This window comes from Salvelinus namaycush, chromosome 1 (assembly GCF_016432855.1).
Source record: "Salvelinus namaycush isolate Seneca chromosome 1, SaNama_1.0, whole genome shotgun sequence".
NCBI classification, from domain to species: domain Eukaryota; kingdom Metazoa; phylum Chordata; class Actinopteri; order Salmoniformes; family Salmonidae; genus Salvelinus; species Salvelinus namaycush.
In genome coordinates this window covers 71,823,326-71,844,054 of record NC_052307.1, presented here as the reverse complement: position 1 = coordinate 71,844,054, position 20,729 = coordinate 71,823,326, and the positions used below count along the sequence as shown (strand labels likewise).

Here is a 20,729-nt window from a genome sequence, read left to right as displayed (position 1 = left end):
CTCTCAGTCTCTAGAGTCTATAACACGAGGCCCAGGTATGGAGTAGAAGTTTCTGTAAAGACCTTCTACACCAAGGCCTCTCTCAGTCTCTAGAGTCTATAACATGAGGCCCAGGTATGGAGTAGAAGTTTCTGTAAAGACCTACTACACCAAGGCCTCTCTCAGTCTCTAGAGTCTATAACACGAGGCCCAGGTATGGAGTAGAAGTTTCTGTAAAGACCTACTACACCAAGGCCTCTCTCAGTCTCTAGAGTCTATAACACGAGGCCCAGGTCTGGAGTAGAAGTTTCTGTAAAGACCTTCTACACCAAGGCTTCTCTCAGTCTCTAGAGTCTATAACACGAGGCCCAGGTCTGGAGTAAAAGTTTCTGTAAAGACCTACTACACCAAGGCTTCTCTCAGTCTCTAGTCTATAACACGAGGCCCAGGTATGGAGTAGAAGTTTCTGTAAAGACCTACTACACCAAGGCCTCTCTCAGTCTCTAGTCTATAACACGAGGCCCAGGTCTGGAGTAGAAGTTTCTGTAAAGACCTACTACACCAAGGCCTCTCTCAGTCTCTAGTCTATAACACGAGGCCCAGGTCTGGAGTAGAAGTTTCTGTAAAGACCTACTACACCAAGGCCTCTCTCAGTCTCTAGAGTCTATAACACGAGGCCCAGGTATGGAGTAGAAGTTTCTGTAAAGACCTACTACACCAAGGCCTCTCTCAGTCTCTAGAGTCTATAACACGAGGCCCAGGTCTGGAGTAGAAGTTTCTGTAAAGACCTACTACACCAAGGCCTCTCTCAGTCTCTAGAGTCTATAACACGAGGCCCAGGTCTGGAGTAGAAGTTTCTGTAAAGACCTATTACACCAAGGCCTCTCTCAGTCTCTAGAGTCTATAACACGAGGCCCAGGTCTGGAGTAGAAGTTTCTGTAAAGACCTTCTACACCAAGGCTTCTCTCAGTCTCTAGAGTCTATAACACGAGGCCCAGGTCTGGAGTAGAAGTTTCTGTAAAGACCTTCTACACCAAGGCTTCTCTCAGTCTCTAGTCTATAACACGAGGCCCAGGTCTGGTAGCAAGCCATCATGTTATCAAACACACTCAGCAGATGTGGGCTGCTCCAAATGCAATAATACACCAGGTAAAACTGACTGTAGAGTAGAAAAAGCCCTGCATCAGCACTCCCAGTGAGTCAACACCACACGGTTAAACAGAACAGAAACAGAAGACAGAGCAGGCTAATTTAGCAACCTCTGACATTTAAAACTACTTGCAAAATAACTATTTTCTTTGCAATTTCCGTTGTTCAGTCCCAACATCATAGCAAGGCTACACCTTTCCAAATACTGTAATACGTAAAGTGTTATGTAAACATAACACATGCGGGGGCGAATAAGCTAAAAATACAGACACACACATGTAGACACAGGCAGAGTAGACACATGCAGACACACACACACACACACACGTAGACACAGGCAGACTAGACACATGCACACACACACACACACACACACACACACACACACACACACACACACACACACACACACACACACACACACACACACACACACACACACACACACACACACACACACACACGTAGACACAGGCAGAGTAGACACATGCAGACACACACACACATGTAGACACAGGCAGAGTAGACACATGCAGACACACACACACACATGTAGACACAGGCAGAGTAGACACATGCAGACACACACACACATGTAGACACAGGCAGAGTAGACACATGCAGACACACACACACACACACACACGCACGCACACACACACACACACACACACAAATGTAGACACAGGCAGAGTAGACACACGCAGACACACACACATGTAGACACAGGCAAAGTAGACACACGCAGACACACACACATGTAGACACAGGCAGAGTAGACACATGCAGACACACACACATGTAGACACAGGCAGAGTAGACACATGCATACACACTCACAGAGACACAAACTCTCTGCCTGCTTGTTTCACATTCCTCGCCTCACATCCCCCACCAAATCCATGGTTGGTGTGAAATACCACGGGAGGGTGGTCTCTGCACTTTTTTAACCTCCTCAAATCCTCTGGGACCAGCTGGTCAATAAGATCTGATGGATCACGTCAGTCAGTAGTCATATTAAATCTGCTGACATTAATACCAGTCACATGTCTGACACACACCGCACTGCTGCTGCTGGATATAGGTCTGCGTCCCAAAAGCCACCCTATTCCCTACATCCAAAAGCCACCCTATTCCCTACATCCAAAAGCCACCCTATTCCCTACATCCAAAAGCCACCCTATTCCCTACATCCAAAAGCCACCCTATTCCCTACATAGTGCAGTAAGTGCACTACTTTCGACCAGGGCTCTGGTTGAAAGCAGGTCGCTATGTAGGGACTAGAATGCCATTTGGAACACATACATAGGCTGCCTGCTAGGTTACCTAAATAAAAAACTGCTGGATACGATTACAGATTCAGGTCTAAATAAAGAGAGGCTTATTTTGGTTCTCAGTGGCATCTGTTCCACTGATCCAGTATTAGAAGTGAAAACAGCCTGGCCGGCAGGGCCCGGAGAGAGGAAGGTGACAAGCAACAAGGAGAAATTTAAAACAGCCTTTGAAAAGGCAAAACACAAGAGTTGAGGGATGGGTTGGGTTGGGCTGGGGCTAGGGCTGGGCTAGGCGCCGTATCACCAACAGAAGCGAAGCCCGCCAAACTTCACAGTGAGAGCGGCATGTTTCACCATGCCTAAATCCACCCTCCCTCCCCTTTCCCTCGATTCTCACCTCTCCTCCACACCCCCTTCAGCTCCAACCCTCTACCTCCCTCCCCTTTCCCTCGCTCCTCACCCCCTTCAGCTCCAAACCTCTACCCCCCTCCCCTTTCCCTCGCTCCTCACCTCTCCTCCACACCCCCTTCAGCTCCAACCCTCTACCTCCCTCCCCTTTCCCTCATTCCTCACCTCTCCTCCACACCCCCTTCAGCTCCTCACCTCTCCCTCCCTCCCCCGCTCCTCACCTCTCCTCCACACCCCCTTCAGCTCCAAACCTCTACCTCCCTCCCCTTTTCCTCGCTCCTCACCTCTCCTCCACACCCACTTCAGCTTCTCACCTCTCCCTCCCTCCCCTCGCCTCCACACCCCCTTCAGCTCCGACCCTCTCCACCACACCCCCTTCAGCTCCGACCCTCTCCTCCACACCCCCTTCAGCTCCGACCCTCTCCCTCCCTCCTCACCTCTCCTACACACCCCCTTCAGCTCTGACCCTCTCCTACACACCCCCTTCAGCTCCTCACCTCTCCTCCACACCCCCTTCAGCTCCGACCCTCTCCCTCCCTCCTCACCTCTCCTACACACCCCCTTCAGCTCCGACCCTCTCCCTCCCTCCCCTTTCCTTTGCTCCTCACCCCCTTCAGCTCCGACCCTCTCCCTCGCTCCTCACCTCTCCTCCACACCCCCTTCAGCTCCTCCCCTCTCCCTCCCTCCCCTTTCCCTCGCTCCTCACCTCTCCTCCACACCCCCTTCAGCTCCTCACCTCTCCCTCCCTCCCCTTTCCCTCACTCCTCACCTCTCCTCCACACCCCCTTCAGCTCCGACCCCTCCCTCCCTCCCCTTTCCCCTCGCTCCTCACCCCCTTCAGCTCCGACCCTCTACCTCCCTCCCTCCCCTTTCCCCTCGCGCCTCACCCACTTCAGCTCCGACCCTCTACCTCCCTCCCTCCCCTTTCCCCTCGCTCCTCACCCCCTTCAGCTTCGACCCTCTACCTCCCTCCCTCCCCTTTCCCCTCGCTCCTCACCCCCTTCAGCTCCGACCCTCTACCTCCCTCCCTCCCCTTTCCCCTCGCTCCTCACCCCCTTCAGCTCCGACCCTCTACCTCCCTCCCCTTTCCCCTCGCTCCTCACCCCCTTCAGCTCCGACCCTCTACCTCCCTCCCTCCCCTTTCCCCTCGCTCCTCACCCCCTTCAGCTCCGACCCTCTACCTCCCTCCCTCCCCTTTCCCCTCGCTCCACACCCCCTTCAGCTCCGACCCTCTCCCTCCCTCCCTCCCCTTTCCCCTCGCGCCTCACCCACTTCAGCTCCGACCCTCTACCTCCCTCCCCCCCCCTTCCCCTCACTCCTCACCCCCTTCAGCTCCGACCCTCTCCTTCCCTCCCTCCCCTTTCCCCTCGCTCCTCACCCCCTTCAGCTCCGACCCTCTCCTTCCCTCCCTCCCTCCCCTTTCCCCTCGCTCCTCACCCCCTTCAGCTCCGACCCTCTACCTCCCTCCCTCCCCTTTCCCCTCGCTCCTCACCCCCTTCAGCTCCGACCCTCTCCCTCCCTCCCTCCCCTTTCCCTCGCTCCTCACCCCCTTCAGCTCCGACCCTCTACCTCCCTCCCTCCCCTTTCCCCTCACTCCTCACCCCCTTCAGCTCCGACCCTCTCCCTCCCTCCCTCCCTCCCCTTTCCCCTCACTCCTCACCCCCTTCAGCTCCGACCCTCTCCCTCCCTCCCTCCCCTTTCCCTCGCTCCTCACCCCCTTCAGCTCCGACCCTCTCCCTCCCTCCCTCCCCTTTCCCCTCACCCCCTTCAGCTCCGACCCTCTACCTCCCCTTTCCGCTCGCTCCACACCCCCTTCAGCTCCGACCCTCTCCCTCCCTCCCTCCCTCCCCTTTCCCCTCACTCCTCACCCCCTTCAGCTCCGACCCTCTCCCTCCCTCCCTCCCCTTTCCCCTCACCCCCTTCAGCTCCGACCCTCTACCTCCCTCCCTCCCCTTTCCCCTCGCTCCTCACCCCCTTCAGCTCCGACCCTCTCCCTCCCTCCCTCCCTCCCCTTTCCCCTCGCTCCACACCCCCTTCAGCTCCGACCCTCTCCCTCCCTCCCTCCCTCCCCTCGCTCCTCACCCCCTTCAGCTCCGACCCTCTCCCTCCCTCCCTCCCTCCCCTTTCCCCTCGCTCCACACCCCCTTCAGCTCCGACCCTCTCCCTCCCTCCCTCCCTCCCCTTTCCCCTCGCTCCTCACCCCCTTCAGCTCCGACCCTCTCCCTCCCTCCCTCCCTCCCCTTTCCCCTCGCTCCTCACCCCCTTCAGCTCCGACCCTCTCCTTCCCTCCCTCCCTCCCCTTTCCCCTCGCTCCTCACCCCCTTCAGCTCCGACCCTCTACCTCCCTCCCTCCCCTTTCCCCTCGCTCCTCACCCCCTTCAGCTCCGACCCTCTCCCTCCCTCCCTCCCCTTTCCCTCGCTCCTCACCCCCTTCAGCTCCGACCCTCTCCCTCCCTCCCTCCCCTTTCCCCTCACCCCCTTCAGCTCCGACCCTCTACCTCCCCTTTCCCCTCGCTCCACACCCCCTTCAGCTCCGACCCTCTCCCTCCCTCCCTCCCTCCCCTTTCCCCTCACTCCTCACCCCCTTCAGCTCCGACCCTCTCCCTCCCTCCCTCCCCTTTCCCCTCACCCCCTTCAGCTCCGACCCTCTACCTCCCTCCCTCCCCTTTCCCCTCGCTCCTCACCCCCTTCAGCTCCGACCCTCTCCCTCCCTCCCTCCCTCCCCTTTCCCCTCGCTCCACACCCCCTTCAGCTCCGACCCTCTCCCTCCCTCCCTCCCTCCCCTCGCTCCTCACCCCCTTCAGCTCCGACCCTCTCCCTCCCTCCCTCCCTCCCCTTTCCCCTCGCTCCACACCCCCTTCAGCTCCGACCCTCTCCCTCCCTCCCTCCCTCCCCTTTCCCCTCGCTCCTCACCCCCTTCAGCTCCGACCCTCTCCCTCCCTGACCCTCTCCCTCCCTCCCTCCCCTTTCCCTCGCTCCTCACCCCCTTCAGCTCCGACCCTCTCCCTCCCTCCCTCCCCTTTCCCCTCACCCCCTTCAGCTCCGACCCTCTACCTCCCCTTTCCCCTCGCTCCACACCCCCTTCAGCTCCGACCCTCTCCCTCCCTCCCTCCCTCCCCTTTCCCCTCACTCCTCACCCCCTTCAGCTCCGACCCTCTCCCTCCCTCCCTCCCCTTTCCCCTCACCCCCTTCAGCTCCGACCCTCTACCTCCCTCCCTCCCCTTTCCCCTCGCTCCTCACCCCCTTCAGCTCCGACCCTCTCCCTCCCTCCCTCCCTCCCCTTTCCCCTCGCTCCACACCCCCTTCAGCTCCGACCCTCTCCCTCCCTCCCTCCCTCCCCTCGCTCCTCACCCCCTTCAGCTCCGACCCTCTCCCTCCCTCCCTCCCTCCCTCCCTCCCTCCCCTTTCCCCTCGCTCCACACCCCCTTCAGCTCCGACCCTCTCCCTCCCTCCCTCCCTCCCCTTTCCCCTCGCTCCTCACCCCCTTCAGCTCCGACCCTCTCCCTCCCTCCCTCCCTCCCCTTTCCCCTCGCTCCTCACCCCCTTCAGCTCCGACCCTCTCCTTCCCTCCCTCCCTCCCCTTTCCCCTCGCTCCTCACCCCCTTCAGCTCCGACCCTCTCCCTCCCTCCCTCCCCTTTCCCCTCGCTCCTCACCCCCTTCAGCTCCGACCCTCTCCCCCCCTCCCTCCCCTTTCCCCTCACTCCTCACCCCCTTCAGCTCCGACCCTCTACCTCCCTCCCTCCCCTTTCCCCTCGCTCCTCACCCCCTTCAGCTCCGACCCTCTCTACTGTAACACAACACGTTCTTTAGGCACATGCCTCTGCCAAGTTGTTTCCCTGTGTTTCTCTGGTGTTGCCATGGCAAGGCTCTATGCATGTGTATATGAGTGTGTGTGTGTATACGAGTGCATTCTCACACTGGTGTAAACTACAGCTCTTAGAGGGTGTGTGTGTGTGAGAGAGAGAAAGAGAGAGAGATGTTGGAGCGGGAACAGCGGTGGTCAAGGTCATGGGCGGCTTCTGGCCCATGACGTTCAGTGGTGTCTCTGCTCTGACACGGCTTAGGGCCCACCCACACACACACACACAGCCCTGTTCACATACAGGCCTGCTGTGTACCCAGCACACCAGGGCCCAGAGAGCCAGGGGGCCGCTTGGCCGTTTGTTTAAACAAGGTCAATACACACACACACACACAGAGCAGAGCAACGTCTACTGTATGCTCAGCCAGTATATGGTTCTGCAGGTCTGCTCAGTGACTCTTTCCCCTTTTCTATCCCTCTCTTCCTCCCCCCATGTCTCTCCCCTTCCCTCTGCTTGAAGCTGAAGGCTATTTCCCCCTTCACTTTACCATCCCACCTCTCTCCCTTTTTCTCCTTCCTTCCTCTCTCTCTCTCTCTCTCCCCCTCTCTCTCAATTCAATTCAAAGCGCTTTATTGGCATGGGAAACATATGTTACATTGCCAAAGCAAGTGAAATAGATAATAAATAAAAGTGAAATAAACAATATAAAATGAACAATAAACATCTCCCCCTCTCTCTCCCACCACCAAGTTCCCTCTCCCTGCCGTCTTACTGCACACTAACCCTGATTACATCAAATGAGAGTGGAGCCTCACAGACTACATCATGTTTACATCAAATAGAGCCTGGGGCAGGACAACAGCTCCGGTCGGTTCACACAGTGCAAACTGCAGAGCAGAGCGTTGCATGTCTCCCTCTTTATTACCCATCCACGCCTATTGAAAGAGTCAACAAGCCATGCCACAACAACACAGAGGAATAAAGACAACACACAGCAGAGCAGAGGGGGACTGGTGTAGAAAAGTGACAACACAGAGGAATAAAGACTACACACAGTGGAGCAGAGGGGGACTGGTGTAGAAACGTGACAACACAGAGGAATAAAGACTACACACAGTGGAGCAGAGGGGGACTGGTGTAGAAAAGTGACGACACAGAGGAATAAAGACTACACACAGTGGAGCAGATGGGGACTGGTGTAGAAAAGTGACAACACAGAGGAATAAAGACTACACACAGTGGAGCAGATGGGGACTGGTGTAGAAAAGTGACAACACAGAGGAATAAAGACTACACACAGTGGAGCAGAGGGGGACTGGTGTAGAAAAGTGACAACACAGATGAATAAAGACTACACACAGTGGAGCAGAGGGGGACTGGTGTAGAAAAGTGACAACACAGAGGAATAAAGACTACACACAGCGGAGCAAAGGGGGACTGGTGTAGAAAAGTGACAACACAGAGGAATAAAGACTACACACAGTGGAGCAGATGGGGACTGGTGTAGAAAAGTGACAACACAGAGGAATAAAGACTACACACAGTGGAGCAGAGGGGGACTGGTGTAGAAAAGTGACAACACAGAGGAATAAAGACTACACACAGCGGAGCAAAGGGGGACTGGTGTAGAAAAGTGACAACACAGAGGAATAAAGACTACACACAGTGGAGCAGATGGGGACTGGTGTAGAAAAGTGACAACACAGAGGAATAAAGACTACACACAGTGGAGCAGAGGGGGACTGGTGTAGAAAAGTGACAACACAGCAAGCCACATGCTTTATATGTGACAAAAGCTGCTGGTTATGCTGTATAGAAATAGAACCACAGTCACCGGTAGTCAGAGAGGGGGTTGTTGATATATCAAAATCATTCTGTGTGGCCAGAGAGGGAAACGTAATGCGCTCTTGGACAGCCTCAGCCCATCTTGTCTTTCAAATCCCATTTTCAGACACCATGGACTCATTTAGAGTTATTAAAAAGACTGAACATTAAAGACTAAATGCAAGGGCTGCAATATAAAATATTTTATATTTTGTGTTTTTGTTTACAGAAGCCTTTTACCTAATACACAATACTGTAAGTGTAAACTGTAGTGGAGCGGGTCGAAAGTTTCAAGTTCCTTGGTGTCCACATCACCAACTAACTGAACAGGGCTCCGGGCAGCCGAGCGGAAATGGAGGAGAACTCGCCTCCATGCGGACCTGGCATCCTTTCACTCCCTCCTCTCTACATTTTCCTCTTCTGTCTCTGCTGCTAAAGCCACTTTCTACCACTCTAAATTCCAAGCATCTGCCTCTAACCCTAGGAAGCTCTTTGCCACCTTCTCCTCCCTCCTGAATCCTCCTCCCCCTCCCCCCCCCTCCTCCCTCTCTGCGGATGACTTCGTCAACTATTTTGAAAAGAAGGTCGACGACATCCGATCCTCGTTTGCTAAGTCAAACGACACCGCTGGTTCTGCTCACACTGCCCTACCCTGTGCTTTGACCTCTTTCTCCCCTCTCTCCCCAGATGAAATCTCGCGTCTTGTGACGGCCGGCCGCCCAACAACCTGCCCGCTTGACCCTATCCCCTCCTCTCTTCTCCAGACCATTTCCGGAGACCTTCTCCCTTACCTCACCTCGCTCATCAACTCACCCTTGACCGCTGGCTACGTCCCTTCCGTCTTCAAGAGAGCGAGAGTTGCACCCCTTCTGAAAAAACCTACACTCGATCCCTCCGATGTCAACAACTACAGACCAGTATCCCTTCTTTCTTTTCTCTCCAAAACTCTTGAAGGTGCCGTCCTTGGCCAGCTCTCCTGCTATCTCTCTCAGAATGACCTTCTTGATCCAAATCAGTCAGGTTTCAAGACTAGTCATTCAACTGAGACTGCTCTTCTCTGTGTCACGGAGGCGCTCCGCACTGCTAAAGCTAACTCTCTCTCCTCTGCTCTCATCCTTCTAGACCTATCGGCTGCCTTTGATACTGTGAACCATCAGATCCTCCTCTCCACCCTCTCCGAGTTGGGCATCTCCGGCGCGGCCCACGCTTGGATTGCGTCCTACCTGACAGGTCGCTCCTACCAGGTGGCGTGGCGAGAATCTGTCTCCGCACCACGTGCTCTCACCACTGGTGTCCCCCAGGGCTCTGTTCTAGGCCCTCTCTTATTCTCGCTATACACCAAGTCACTTGGCTCTGTCATAACCTCACATGGTCTCTCCTATCATTGCTATGCAGACGACACACAATTAATCTTCTCCTTTCCCACTTCTGATAACCAGGTGGCGAATCGCATCTCTGCATGTCTGGCAGACATATCAGTGTGGATGACGGATCACCACCTCAAGCTGAACCTCGGCAAGACGGAGCTGCTCTTCCTCCCGGGGAAGGACTGCCCGTTCCATGATCTCGCCATCACGGTTGACAACTCCATTGTGTCCTCCTCCCAGAGCGCTAAGAACCTTGGCGTGATCCTGTACAACACCCTGTCGTTCTCAACTAACATCAAGGCGGTGGCCCGTTCCTGTAGGTTCATGCTCTACAACATTCGCAGAGTACGACCCTGCCTCACACAGGAAGCGGCGCAGGTCCTAATCCAGGCACTTGTCATCTCCCGTCTGGATTACTGCAACTCGCTGTTGGCTGGGCTCCCTGCCTGTGCCATTAAACCCCTACAACTCATCCAGAACGCCGCAGCCCGTCTGGTGTTCAACCTTCCCAAGTTCTCTCACGTCACCCCGCTCCTCCGCTCTCTCCACTGGCTTCCAGTTGAAGCTCGCATCCGCTACAAGACCATGGTGCTTGCTTACGGAGCTGTGAGGGGAACGGCACCTCCGTACCTTCAGGCTCTGATCAGGCCCTACACCCAAACAAGGGCACTGCGTTCATCCACCTCTGGCCTGCTCGCCTCCCTACCTCTGAGGAAGTACAGTTCCCGCTCAGCCCAGTCAAAACTGTTCGCTGCTCTGGCACCCCAATGGTGGAACAAACTCCCTCACGACGCCAGGTCAGCGGAGTCAATCACCACCTTCCGGAGACACCTGAAACCCCACCTCTTTAAGGAATACCTAGGATAGGATAAAGTAATCCTTCTAACCCCCCCCCCCCCCCCCCCCCCCTTAAAAGATTTAGATGCACTATTGTATCATAAGGTGAATGCACCAATTTGTAAGTCGCTCTGGATAAGAGCGTCTGCTAAATGACTTAAATGTAAATGTAACTATCATGGTCCAAACACACCAAGACAGTCGCGAAGAGGGCACGGCAACACCTTTTGCTCCTCAGGAGACTGAAAAAATTTGGCATGGGTCCCCAGATCCTCACAAAGTTCTACAGCTGCACCATCGAGAGCATGCTGACCGGTTGCATCACCGCCTGGCATGGCAACTGCTCGGCATCCGACCGTAAGGCGTTACAGAGGGTAGTGAGTACGGCCCAGTACATCACTGGGGCCAAGCTTCCTGCCATTCAGGACCTATATACTAGGCGTGTCAGAGGAAGACCCAAAATATTGTCAAAGACACCAGTCACACAAGTTATAGAGCGTTCTCTCTGCTACCGCACGGCAAGTGGTACCGGAGCACCAAGTCTAGGACCAAAACGCTCCGTAACAGCTTCTACCCCCAAGCCAAGACTGCTGAACAATTCATCAGATGGCCACCCGGAATATTTGCATTGACACCCCCCCATTGTTTTTACACTGCTGCTACTTGCTGTTTATTATCTATGCATAGTCACTTTACCCCTACCTACATGTACAAGTTACCTCTAACCTGTACCCCCGCACACTGACTCGGTACCAGTACTCCCTGTATATAGCCTCATTATTGTTATTTTATTGAGTTACTTATTATTTCTTACTTTAGTGTATTTAGTAAATATTTTCTTAAGTCTTCATGAACTGCATTGTTAGTTAAGGGCTTGTAACTAAGCATTTCACGCTAAATTCTACACCTGTGTGTGTGTGTGTGTGTGTGTGTGTGTGTGTGTGTGTGTGTGTGTGTGTGTGTGTGTGTGTGTGTGTGTGTGTGTGTGTGTGTGTGTGTGTGTGTGTGTGTGTGTGTATCCATGGCCCAACTGTGTAACACTGTGGATCTCCTTTTCTTTGTGTCGAAACAGCAAGCACACAATTAGGCTGGTTAAATACGCACATGGATTGTTAAGCCAGAGGCTTTGGAATTACCTATCTCCTAGCAACAGGTGTGCCTGACAATTATGGTCTGCCTGCCCAGCAGTTTGGCTAGCCTCAGAGGAGAAGCCCTAGCTTAGCCTAGCCTAGCGTAACCCAGGCTATGTTTACATTAGAACAGCTTAGCATAGCATAGCCTAGCGTGGTATCCACTGGAATAAGCAGCATTCCACACAGAACACAGTGGTATGAATCACCTCTGTCCAAACAGTGCCATGTAAACAGTGTCACATTGTTTTGCTTTTGTTTGTCTGGCTACTGTAGGATTTAGTTAGAAGATGACTGTTATGACATGCAGACCCGTGGCTTTCTTTCTGTTGCACTCTATGGTTTATTTTGGGGGGGGAGACACGGACTGAGGAGATTTTACATTTTTGACTTTCCCTTATACTACTCATTAACCTATTGTAGGATATGTATGTGCATGTAAGCCCAAGGGAACAGTTCGGTGGCCGTTTGATCACAGTGTGGATAAGATCAGTTAGTCTTGCATGTTCCTCTCATGTAAATGACGCTGCCCTGCCTGATAACCTGGTGACCCTTGGGGTTATGGGAAGGAGACCCTGTAGCTAGCGACCTTTCAAATCTACTAAACAATATGGGGGATGAAATAAAAACCAATAATTTAAGATGAGGCCCCCCAAGCAAACAAATCCCTGTAGCTCAAACTAGGTGAGCAGCATTATCAGTGAAGTACACGTCCTATATAGAGGCATGCTTTAAAGCTGCCTTTCTTCTACGTTGGTTTGCAACAAGTCAACATACGGCAGTAAAAGCATGAATCATAACAGTAACAGAAAACAGAGACAAGTCCATCCTTCCCTTTCAGGTGGTGGGAGGACCAGGATATTTTAACAGCTTCCCGCCTCAGGCACACAACCTCGACCATTATAACTGCATCTGTGGCCCACTGTGATAAGAGAAAACAACAGACAAAGCCTGGCTGACTTCTGCCATATAAACAGGGCTCGGTCACAGAGAGTCTAGACAAATAGAGAGATGATAGGGAGACAAGCCAGGAAGTGCTTCAGGAACAGGACTGGTAAAATTAGCATAAAGCAGATACTGTAGCATGAATAATGTAGACTGATTGGCTGAGGGGGAGACACGTACGCACACACCTACATGCCCATGTCCGCACACCCACCGCCTGTCCTGCTCCTGTAGTGGTAAAAAAAATAGGTTGGGTTAACTCTGATCACCGGTCGCAGTGAAAAAAGTCACGCTTCCTGTACTTTCAATGCATTTTTCCGCAAAAGGTGAGTAAACTGTTTTTACCATCCACTACACCACTGCCCCTCCCCTGCGCTACAGCTACCTACAGTAGCTCTGATACTCGACCCGAGTCTGAAGGGCCCCAACATTATACACTGCTCAAAAAAATAAAGGGAACACTAAAATAACACATCCTAGATCTGAATGAATGAAATATTCTTATTAAATACTTTTTTCTTTACATAGTTGAATGTGCTGACAACAAAATCACACAAAAATATCAATGGAAATCAAATTTATCAACCCATGGAGGTCTGGATTTGGAGTCACACTCAAAATTAAAGTGGAAAACCACACTTCAGGCTGATCCAACTTTGATGTAATGTCCTTAAAACAAGTCAAAATGAGGCTCAGTAGTGTGTGTGGCCTCCACGTGCCTGTATGACCTCCCTACAACGCCTGGGCATGCTCCTGATGAGGTGGCGGATGGTCTCCTGAGGGATCTCCTCCCAGACCTGGACTAAATCATCCGCCAACTCCTGGACAGTCTGTGGTGCAACGTGGCGTTGGTGGATGGAGCGAGACATGATGTCCCAGATGTGCTCAATTGGATTCAGGTCTGGGGAACGGGCGGGCCAGTCCATAGCATCAATGCCTTCCTCTTGCAGGAACTGCTGACACACTCCAGCCACATGAGGTCTAGCATTGTCTTGCATTAGGAGGAACCCAGGGCCAACCGCACCAGCATATGGTCTCACAAGGGGTCTGAGGATCTCATCTCGGTACCTAATGGCAGTCAGGCTACCTCTGGCGAGCACATGGAGGGCTGTGCGGCCCCCAAAGAAATGCCACCCCACACCATGACTGACCCACCGCCAAATCGGTCATGCTGGAGGATGTTGCAGGCAGCAGAACGTTCTCCACGGCGTCTCCAGACTCTGTCACGTCTGTCACGTGCTTAGTGTGAACCTGCTTTCATCTGTGAAGAGCACAGGGCGCCAGTGGCGAATTTGCCAATCTTGGTGTTCTCTGGCAAATGCCAAACGTCCTGCACGGTGTTGGGCTGTAAGCACAACCCCCACCTGTGGACGTCGGGCCCTCATACCACCCTCATGGAGTCTGTTTCTGACCGTTTGAGCAGACACATGCACATTTGTGGCCTGCTGGAGGTCATTTTGCAGGGCTCTGGCAGTGCTCCACCTGCTCCTCCTTGCACAAAGGCGGAGGTAGCGGTCCTGCTGCTGGGTTGTTGCCCTCCTACGGCCTCCTCCACGTCTCCTGATGTACTGGCCTGTCTCCTGGTAGCGCCTCCGTGCTCTGGACACTACGCTGACAGACACAGCAAACCTTCTTGCCACAGCTCGCATTGATGTGCCATCCTGGATGAGCTGTACTACCTGAGCCACTTGTGTGGGTTGTAGACTCCGTCTCATGCTACCACTAGAGTGAAAGCACCGCCAGCATTCAAAAGTGACCAAAACATCAGCCAGGAAGCATAGGAACTGAGAAGTGGTCTGTGGTCACCACCTGCAGAACCACTCCTTTATTGGGGGTGTCTTGCTAATTGCCTATAATTTCCACCTTTTGTCTATTCCATTTGCACAACAGCATGTGAAATTTATTGTCAATCAGTGTTGCTTCCTAAGTGGACAGTTTGATTTCACAGAAGTGTGATTGACTTGGAGTTACATTGTGTTGTTTAAGTGTTCCCTTTATTTTTTTGAGCAGTGTACTTCAGGTTAAGGCCTGCTTTCTCATCAACCAGGGTACGGCCCGGGCTCCCTCCTGCTCTGCTGTGCAGTGTCTCTGTACAGTCATATCTTACCATCATAACATGGTGTCAGAACTTCTTATAAAATATAAAACCAGAACATTGTCCAAGTCAACAGGATAGATTATTTCAATGAAAATAATAATATTCCTTAAGTTTTGGTAGGAGTTTAGAGTGACGAAACGTTGCTAGCTAACAGCTCTACCACGTCTCATGAGCAGCCCAAGCTAGGCCTGAACGTCATGGGCATGGGTAGGGTAGAGCCTGAATGTCGTGGACATGGGTAGGGTAGAGCCTGAACGTCGTGGGCATGGGTAGGGTAGAGCCTGAATGTCGTGGACATGGGTAGGGTAGAGCCTGAACGTGATGGACATGGGTAGGGTAGAGCCTGAATGTCGTGGGCATGGGTAGGGTAGAGCCTGAATGTCGTGGACATGGGTAGGGTAGAGCCTGAATGTCTTGGACATGGGTAGGGTAGAGCCTGAACGTGATGGACATGGGTAGGGTAGAGCCTGAATGTCGTGGGCATGGGTAGGGTAGAGCCTGAACGTCATGGGCATGGGTAGGGTAGAGCCTGAATGTTGTGGACATGGGTAGGGTAGAGCCTGAACGTCGTGGGCATGGGTAGAGTAGAGCCTGAATGTTGTGGGCATGGGTAGAGTAGAGCCTGAATGTCGTGGGCATGGGTAGGGTAGAGCCTGCACGTCGTGGGCATGGGTAGGGCTCGGGCTCTACCATGGACCTCTACCCAGTGGCATGCTCTTGTTTTTCTGTTGACATAGGAGCTCCTTGATCTGGGGGGGGGGGGGGGGGGGGGGGGTGTATGTGTGTGTGTGTGTGTGAGAGAGTGTGTGTGTGTGTCTTGATATAGAAAACAAACACAACAGTCACAAAAGGAAGCTGCCCACACCACGGCCAGATGGCAGTCATGGCGTCAGTTGATGACATCACGAGTCCCAACACCTGAGTCAGTGGACCCCACAGGAAGACTGGCGCCATCAGAGCAGAAGGATGCAGTGACACACTGGAGACACTGAGGGACCAATGTCCTCCTACGGCTAGGGACTATAGGCTTAGTTACAGACCAACACCTGGAGGGAAAAGGCTGTTAGTCAGTCTGTTGTTAGCCTAGTGACTGACCCTTATTCACCAGGGCCTACTGCATATTCACTCAGAGTACAACTGCTGATATAGGATCAGTTTTGTCTTTTACATAAAGAATTCATAATGAATATGATTTTCTCGACCGGTGGGGACCTGGTCCAAGATCAGCACTTCTTACCTGAGACTTTCTGTAAATAGTCTAGCAGCACATTGTGTCTTGGGCCTGTATCAGTAAGGCAGGTGTTTAGGTTGTAACCAAAACAACAGTGTTTCTGTGAAAACAAATATGATAGGACAGCCTCTTGGTCCTACAGTGTTAAAGGGGACATGAAACAGAGTGTCAATATAACAGGACAGCCTCTTGGTCCCACAGTGGGAAACAGAGTGTCAACAGAGAAACAATGAGGAAGTTCTGTTTAGTAAACAAGGACAACACCACTAGACCTGCCTGACCAGAGATGATATCATCCATCATCACATGTTCCTAGTGTTACACTGGTCTGGTGACCCATAACACACACACACACACACACAAATAGCTCCCTTCTGGACTGGGAATGAGGGCAAACACAGCCAATGCTCGTACGGGTTCAACATTTTGAAAACTAAATTATGCATCGTCACACATGGTGGGGTAGAATGAGAGGTTGCAGTTGAAATGGTTCAGCATTAGCTCTGACTGATGGAGGAACAGGACCCAGTCTGTATAACTCGCCCTGAGATGAGAGTTGGCATAGTTTTTAAGAAACTATGCTGTATGGAACAAATGGTCAACAACATTTGCATCAAAATAACCAATGATGACAACCCCACTGAAAAATTAAAGAAATGAGCGGTTCTGTACACCAAACTGTGGTCTTCCTCTGGTCCACATTCTTAAAGGTCACTTCAATTAGAAGAGTATTACATTGGGGTTACTGTGGTTACCAGTGTATAGTTCCATTAAAACCCCAACTAAAAGATGATCCTGAGGGAGTGGACTGGAATGACAAGCCACCTCCTGGCTCTTATAAGCAGGGTTATTGTTGGGTTATGCAAACACACACTCCAAGCCGGAGCATTGTTGGGTTACACACCACTGGTCATGGCCCATGATGCCGTCCGCCCCGCTTCAGTCACCACACAATGGATCCCTGTCCCCTGAGCATAAAATATTCACCCGCTGCCTGGCTCTGCTCTGTTTGTCAGCTGGATAACAGAACGGGAGCCCTGGGTCAGGAATGTGGCACTACATAGGTACTGTAACAGACCTCAGATCAAATAGTATTCAAAACCTTTCAAAATACTTGGGATCCTTTTCTTGAGCCTGCCTGGAGTGGAGTTGTAGTTGGACAGGGTTTGGACCTTTGGAACTTGTCCTTTGTAGCTCAGTTGGTAGAGCATGGCACTTGTAATGCCAGGGTAGTGGGTTCAATTCACGGGACCATGTATGCATGCATGACTGTAAGTCACTTTGGATAAAACCGTCTGCTAAATGGCATATATTATTATTGGATTCACTGCTCTAGTCAAGCTCAATCAAGCACAAGTTAAGTAACAGAAATATTTCAAATACTATTTGAACCCAGGTCTGGTACAGTAGTAAGGCTGAGGCTCACTCTGCCTCAGTCTCTGGGGTATCACATGACAGACAAACTAATTGGGCTTCGGTCACGGTGACTGCGATGATGTACCCTGCCCTGCTTGGCGTGCCTGCTGCAGCAGCTCACCCTTTCTACCTGTACAGAGGGAGGGGTGGGGCGGTTATTGTTTGGTAATACTTACACATAATACTTTAATTCACTAGCATTGGCTGCCGTAACCTAGACGGCTGTATAAATTGACAGTTGAGGTACTACATGTTGTGACAGTCCTGATTCTACAAGGCACGGGCGGTCTATCAATCAAATTTTTATTTTTGTTGTTGTAAATGTAACCTTTATTTAACTAGGCTAGTCTGTTAAGAACAAATTCTTATTTACAATGACGGCCTACCCCAGCCAAACACAGGCGACGCTGGGCCAATTGTGCGCCGCCCTTTGGGACTCCCAATCACGGCCGGATGTGATGCAGCCTGGATTCGAACCAGGTACTGCAGGGACGCCTCTTGCATTGAGATGCAGTGTCTTAGACCGCTGCACCACTCGGGAACCCTTTTCCAGACTGTCACTGTCAGTATAGATGCAGGTCACCTCCAGAACTGAACTGAGCTGCACTACCTCTTGTAGTTTACATCAGAGTTTCTTAAGTTCTACTTCCTGCGTCCAGGTTGCTACACCGACATCATGGTTACATGACTAAGGTGATAGTTTCCCTGGTGGTATAGGTTAGATTCAGAAAGGTTTACCTTACGCACTCAAAGGTGTTATCACGTGCTCCACTAAGGCAGTTATTTATCCTACAATTATGTGGGTAAAACAAAGCGCAAATTAAAAGTACGAATCTCGGCATATCGTAGCACCATTTGGTGCAAAAACTCGACTTACCCACTTGCGGCCCACTTTTTGGAAACAAACCACTCGATTTTGTCCTTACGTTATATTGGCATCGAACATGTCACCCTCCCTAGAAGAGGGGGTGACCTCGACAATTTATTGTTAAAATGAGAGGCTGCATGGATCTTTAATTTAAAGACCCTTGCTCCCTTCGGTTTCAAAGTAGACTTTGATCTGAAGCCATTCTTGTGATTATTGTGATTTTGCTATTGTAAATGTTTGTAGGCTTATGTATACTATGACCTAAAGAGCCATTTGACCTGTGTTTTGCCAGTTATTAGGTAAGGTTGGTTACACCAGCTGGTAATAACTGAATGTTTTGGTTATTCTGATTTCTATGGGTTATTCACTGACCATGTACTAGGCCAGTGAATTAGTGAGGAAGGTCCACCCGCTTTAACAATGTTGATGCCAGGGGCCTTTGAGCCCTGTCTGGAAAACAATCTAGGGGAAAGACTACAATAAGCTATATGGTCTTACCTTGACAACAGGGTGACCACCTGATGCAGCTTTGATCGCCCCTCTGCTTCCCTCCGTCTCGTAGTGTGCTCGGTGGTGGGCCTTGGGGTGCACCTCAACCTTCAGCTCGTACTGGCCAAACAGGTGGGGCAGGGGCCAGTCCAGGGGGGGCAGGGAGGAGGTCCTGGGGACAGACCGATACATAGACAATAAGGGTACTGATGGTTTAGATAACAAGATATAGATCACCTAGGCATTACCTAGGTGATCTATGGATAACACATAGATATAGCCTATATCACCTAGCATTTCTTGTCTTTGGGGAAGACATTACCTGTGAGCCGCTGTGACTACATAATCATCCTATGGATAACAAAAAGGCTCTATAAATCAGATATGTAGGTCTAACATATTAGCTAGCAGGGGCAGGTTAGAGCTAGTTAAGCCGGCTGGATTCATTCAAACCTGCCTTGGCAGCACAGTACAGTAGCTCTGTTTACAAACTACTGCCAGGCCAGCACACCCACATGTCCTATTCTGAGAACTAAGAGCATTTACTTGTAAGATGAGTCAATTTTAGTATAGAGAACCACTCAACTATCGATATTGTATTTGGTCAGGGAAAATAAGTTGTGCTTTTAACATAAATATGCTACTGGAATGTAGGTTTGACTGCCCTTAATCAAAGAGAATAAGTACATAGAAGAACCAATGCAATGACACATTATGTATGGTAATATAAAGAAGTGAGAGCACAACAGGCTGTGCTGAATCATGACCTCTGGAAACATTGTGGAGGATCACACTAGGCCTACACTAGGTCTGAGTGACACACAGAGTACAGTGTCTAAATGGCTGTGTTCAACCCCATCAGTCAGACAGTGAATCATAGGAATTCCCACCAACATCAGGCTAACCATACTGGAATAATCACACTTGTAATAGGTCATGCAGGGACTGTAACTAGCAGTGAATCATGAAGGGGTTTTACACTATAAACGGTATATAGATGGATGGAGAGTATGGTTGTGTTGTTCAGCACTGTAGTATGGATGAGGCTGTGTCACAGGAGAGGCTGCAGGCTGATGGGGGTTTTCCCTCTGTATGTTTTTATCTATGTAGGGCACAATCATATTTGAACAGCTGCACTCAAAAATAAACATTCCATCTGTGCCCATCCACACAGACAAACTGTCTCTCTCAGTGGGTCTCTGGGTAGCTTGGCTGGTCTATGGCTCTATTGACCTAGAACCTACAGAGAAATAATGTTCTAAAAACCTATTTAGGTAAATTATTGTCAAAACTATTTAGGATGTTAGTAATTCATAATCTACTAGCCTACACACTGAATCTTCATAAAAAAGACGGGGCTACATTGAGCCAGTTATAAAGACGGGGCTACATTGAGCCAGTTATAAAGACTTGGCTACATTGAGCCAGTTATAAAGACGTGGCTACATTGAGCCAGTTATAAAGACGTGGCTACATTGAGCCAGTTATAAAGACTTGGCTACATTGAGCCAGTTATAAAGACGTGGCTACATTGAGCCAGTTATAAAGACGTGGCTACATTGAGCCAGTTATAAAGACGTGGCTACATTGAGCCAGTTATAAAGACGTGGCTACATTGAGCCAGTTATAAAGACTTGGCTACATTGAGCCAGTTATAAAGACGTGGCTACATTGAGCCAGTTATAAAGACGTGGCTACATTGAGCCAGTTATAAAGACGTGGCTACATTGAGCCAGTTATAAAGACTTGGCTACATTGAGCCAGTTATAAAGACTTGGCTACATTGAGCCAGTTATAAAGACGTGGCTACATTGAGCCAGTTATAAAGACGTGGCTACATTGAGCCAGTTATAAAGACGTGGCTACATTGAGCCAGTTATAAAGACGTGGCTACATTGAGCCAGTTATAA

General features: G+C 51.2%; 1 protein-coding gene across 3 annotated transcripts in view; it reads right to left on the bottom strand.

The window, feature by feature from the left end:
- LOC120048266 (nuclear factor of activated T-cells, cytoplasmic 3-like) overlaps positions 1-20,729 on the bottom strand; it is a 98,450-nt gene that overhangs the window by 47,737 nt on the left and 29,984 nt on the right. For all 3 annotated transcript variants that reach the window (XM_038994129.1, XM_038994113.1, XM_038994122.1), the window contains exon 3: positions 18,829-18,991. In XM_038994129.1, the coding sequence (XP_038850057.1) occupies positions 18,829-18,991 (163 nt within the window). The remainder of the gene's footprint in view (positions 1-18,828; positions 18,992-20,729) is intronic.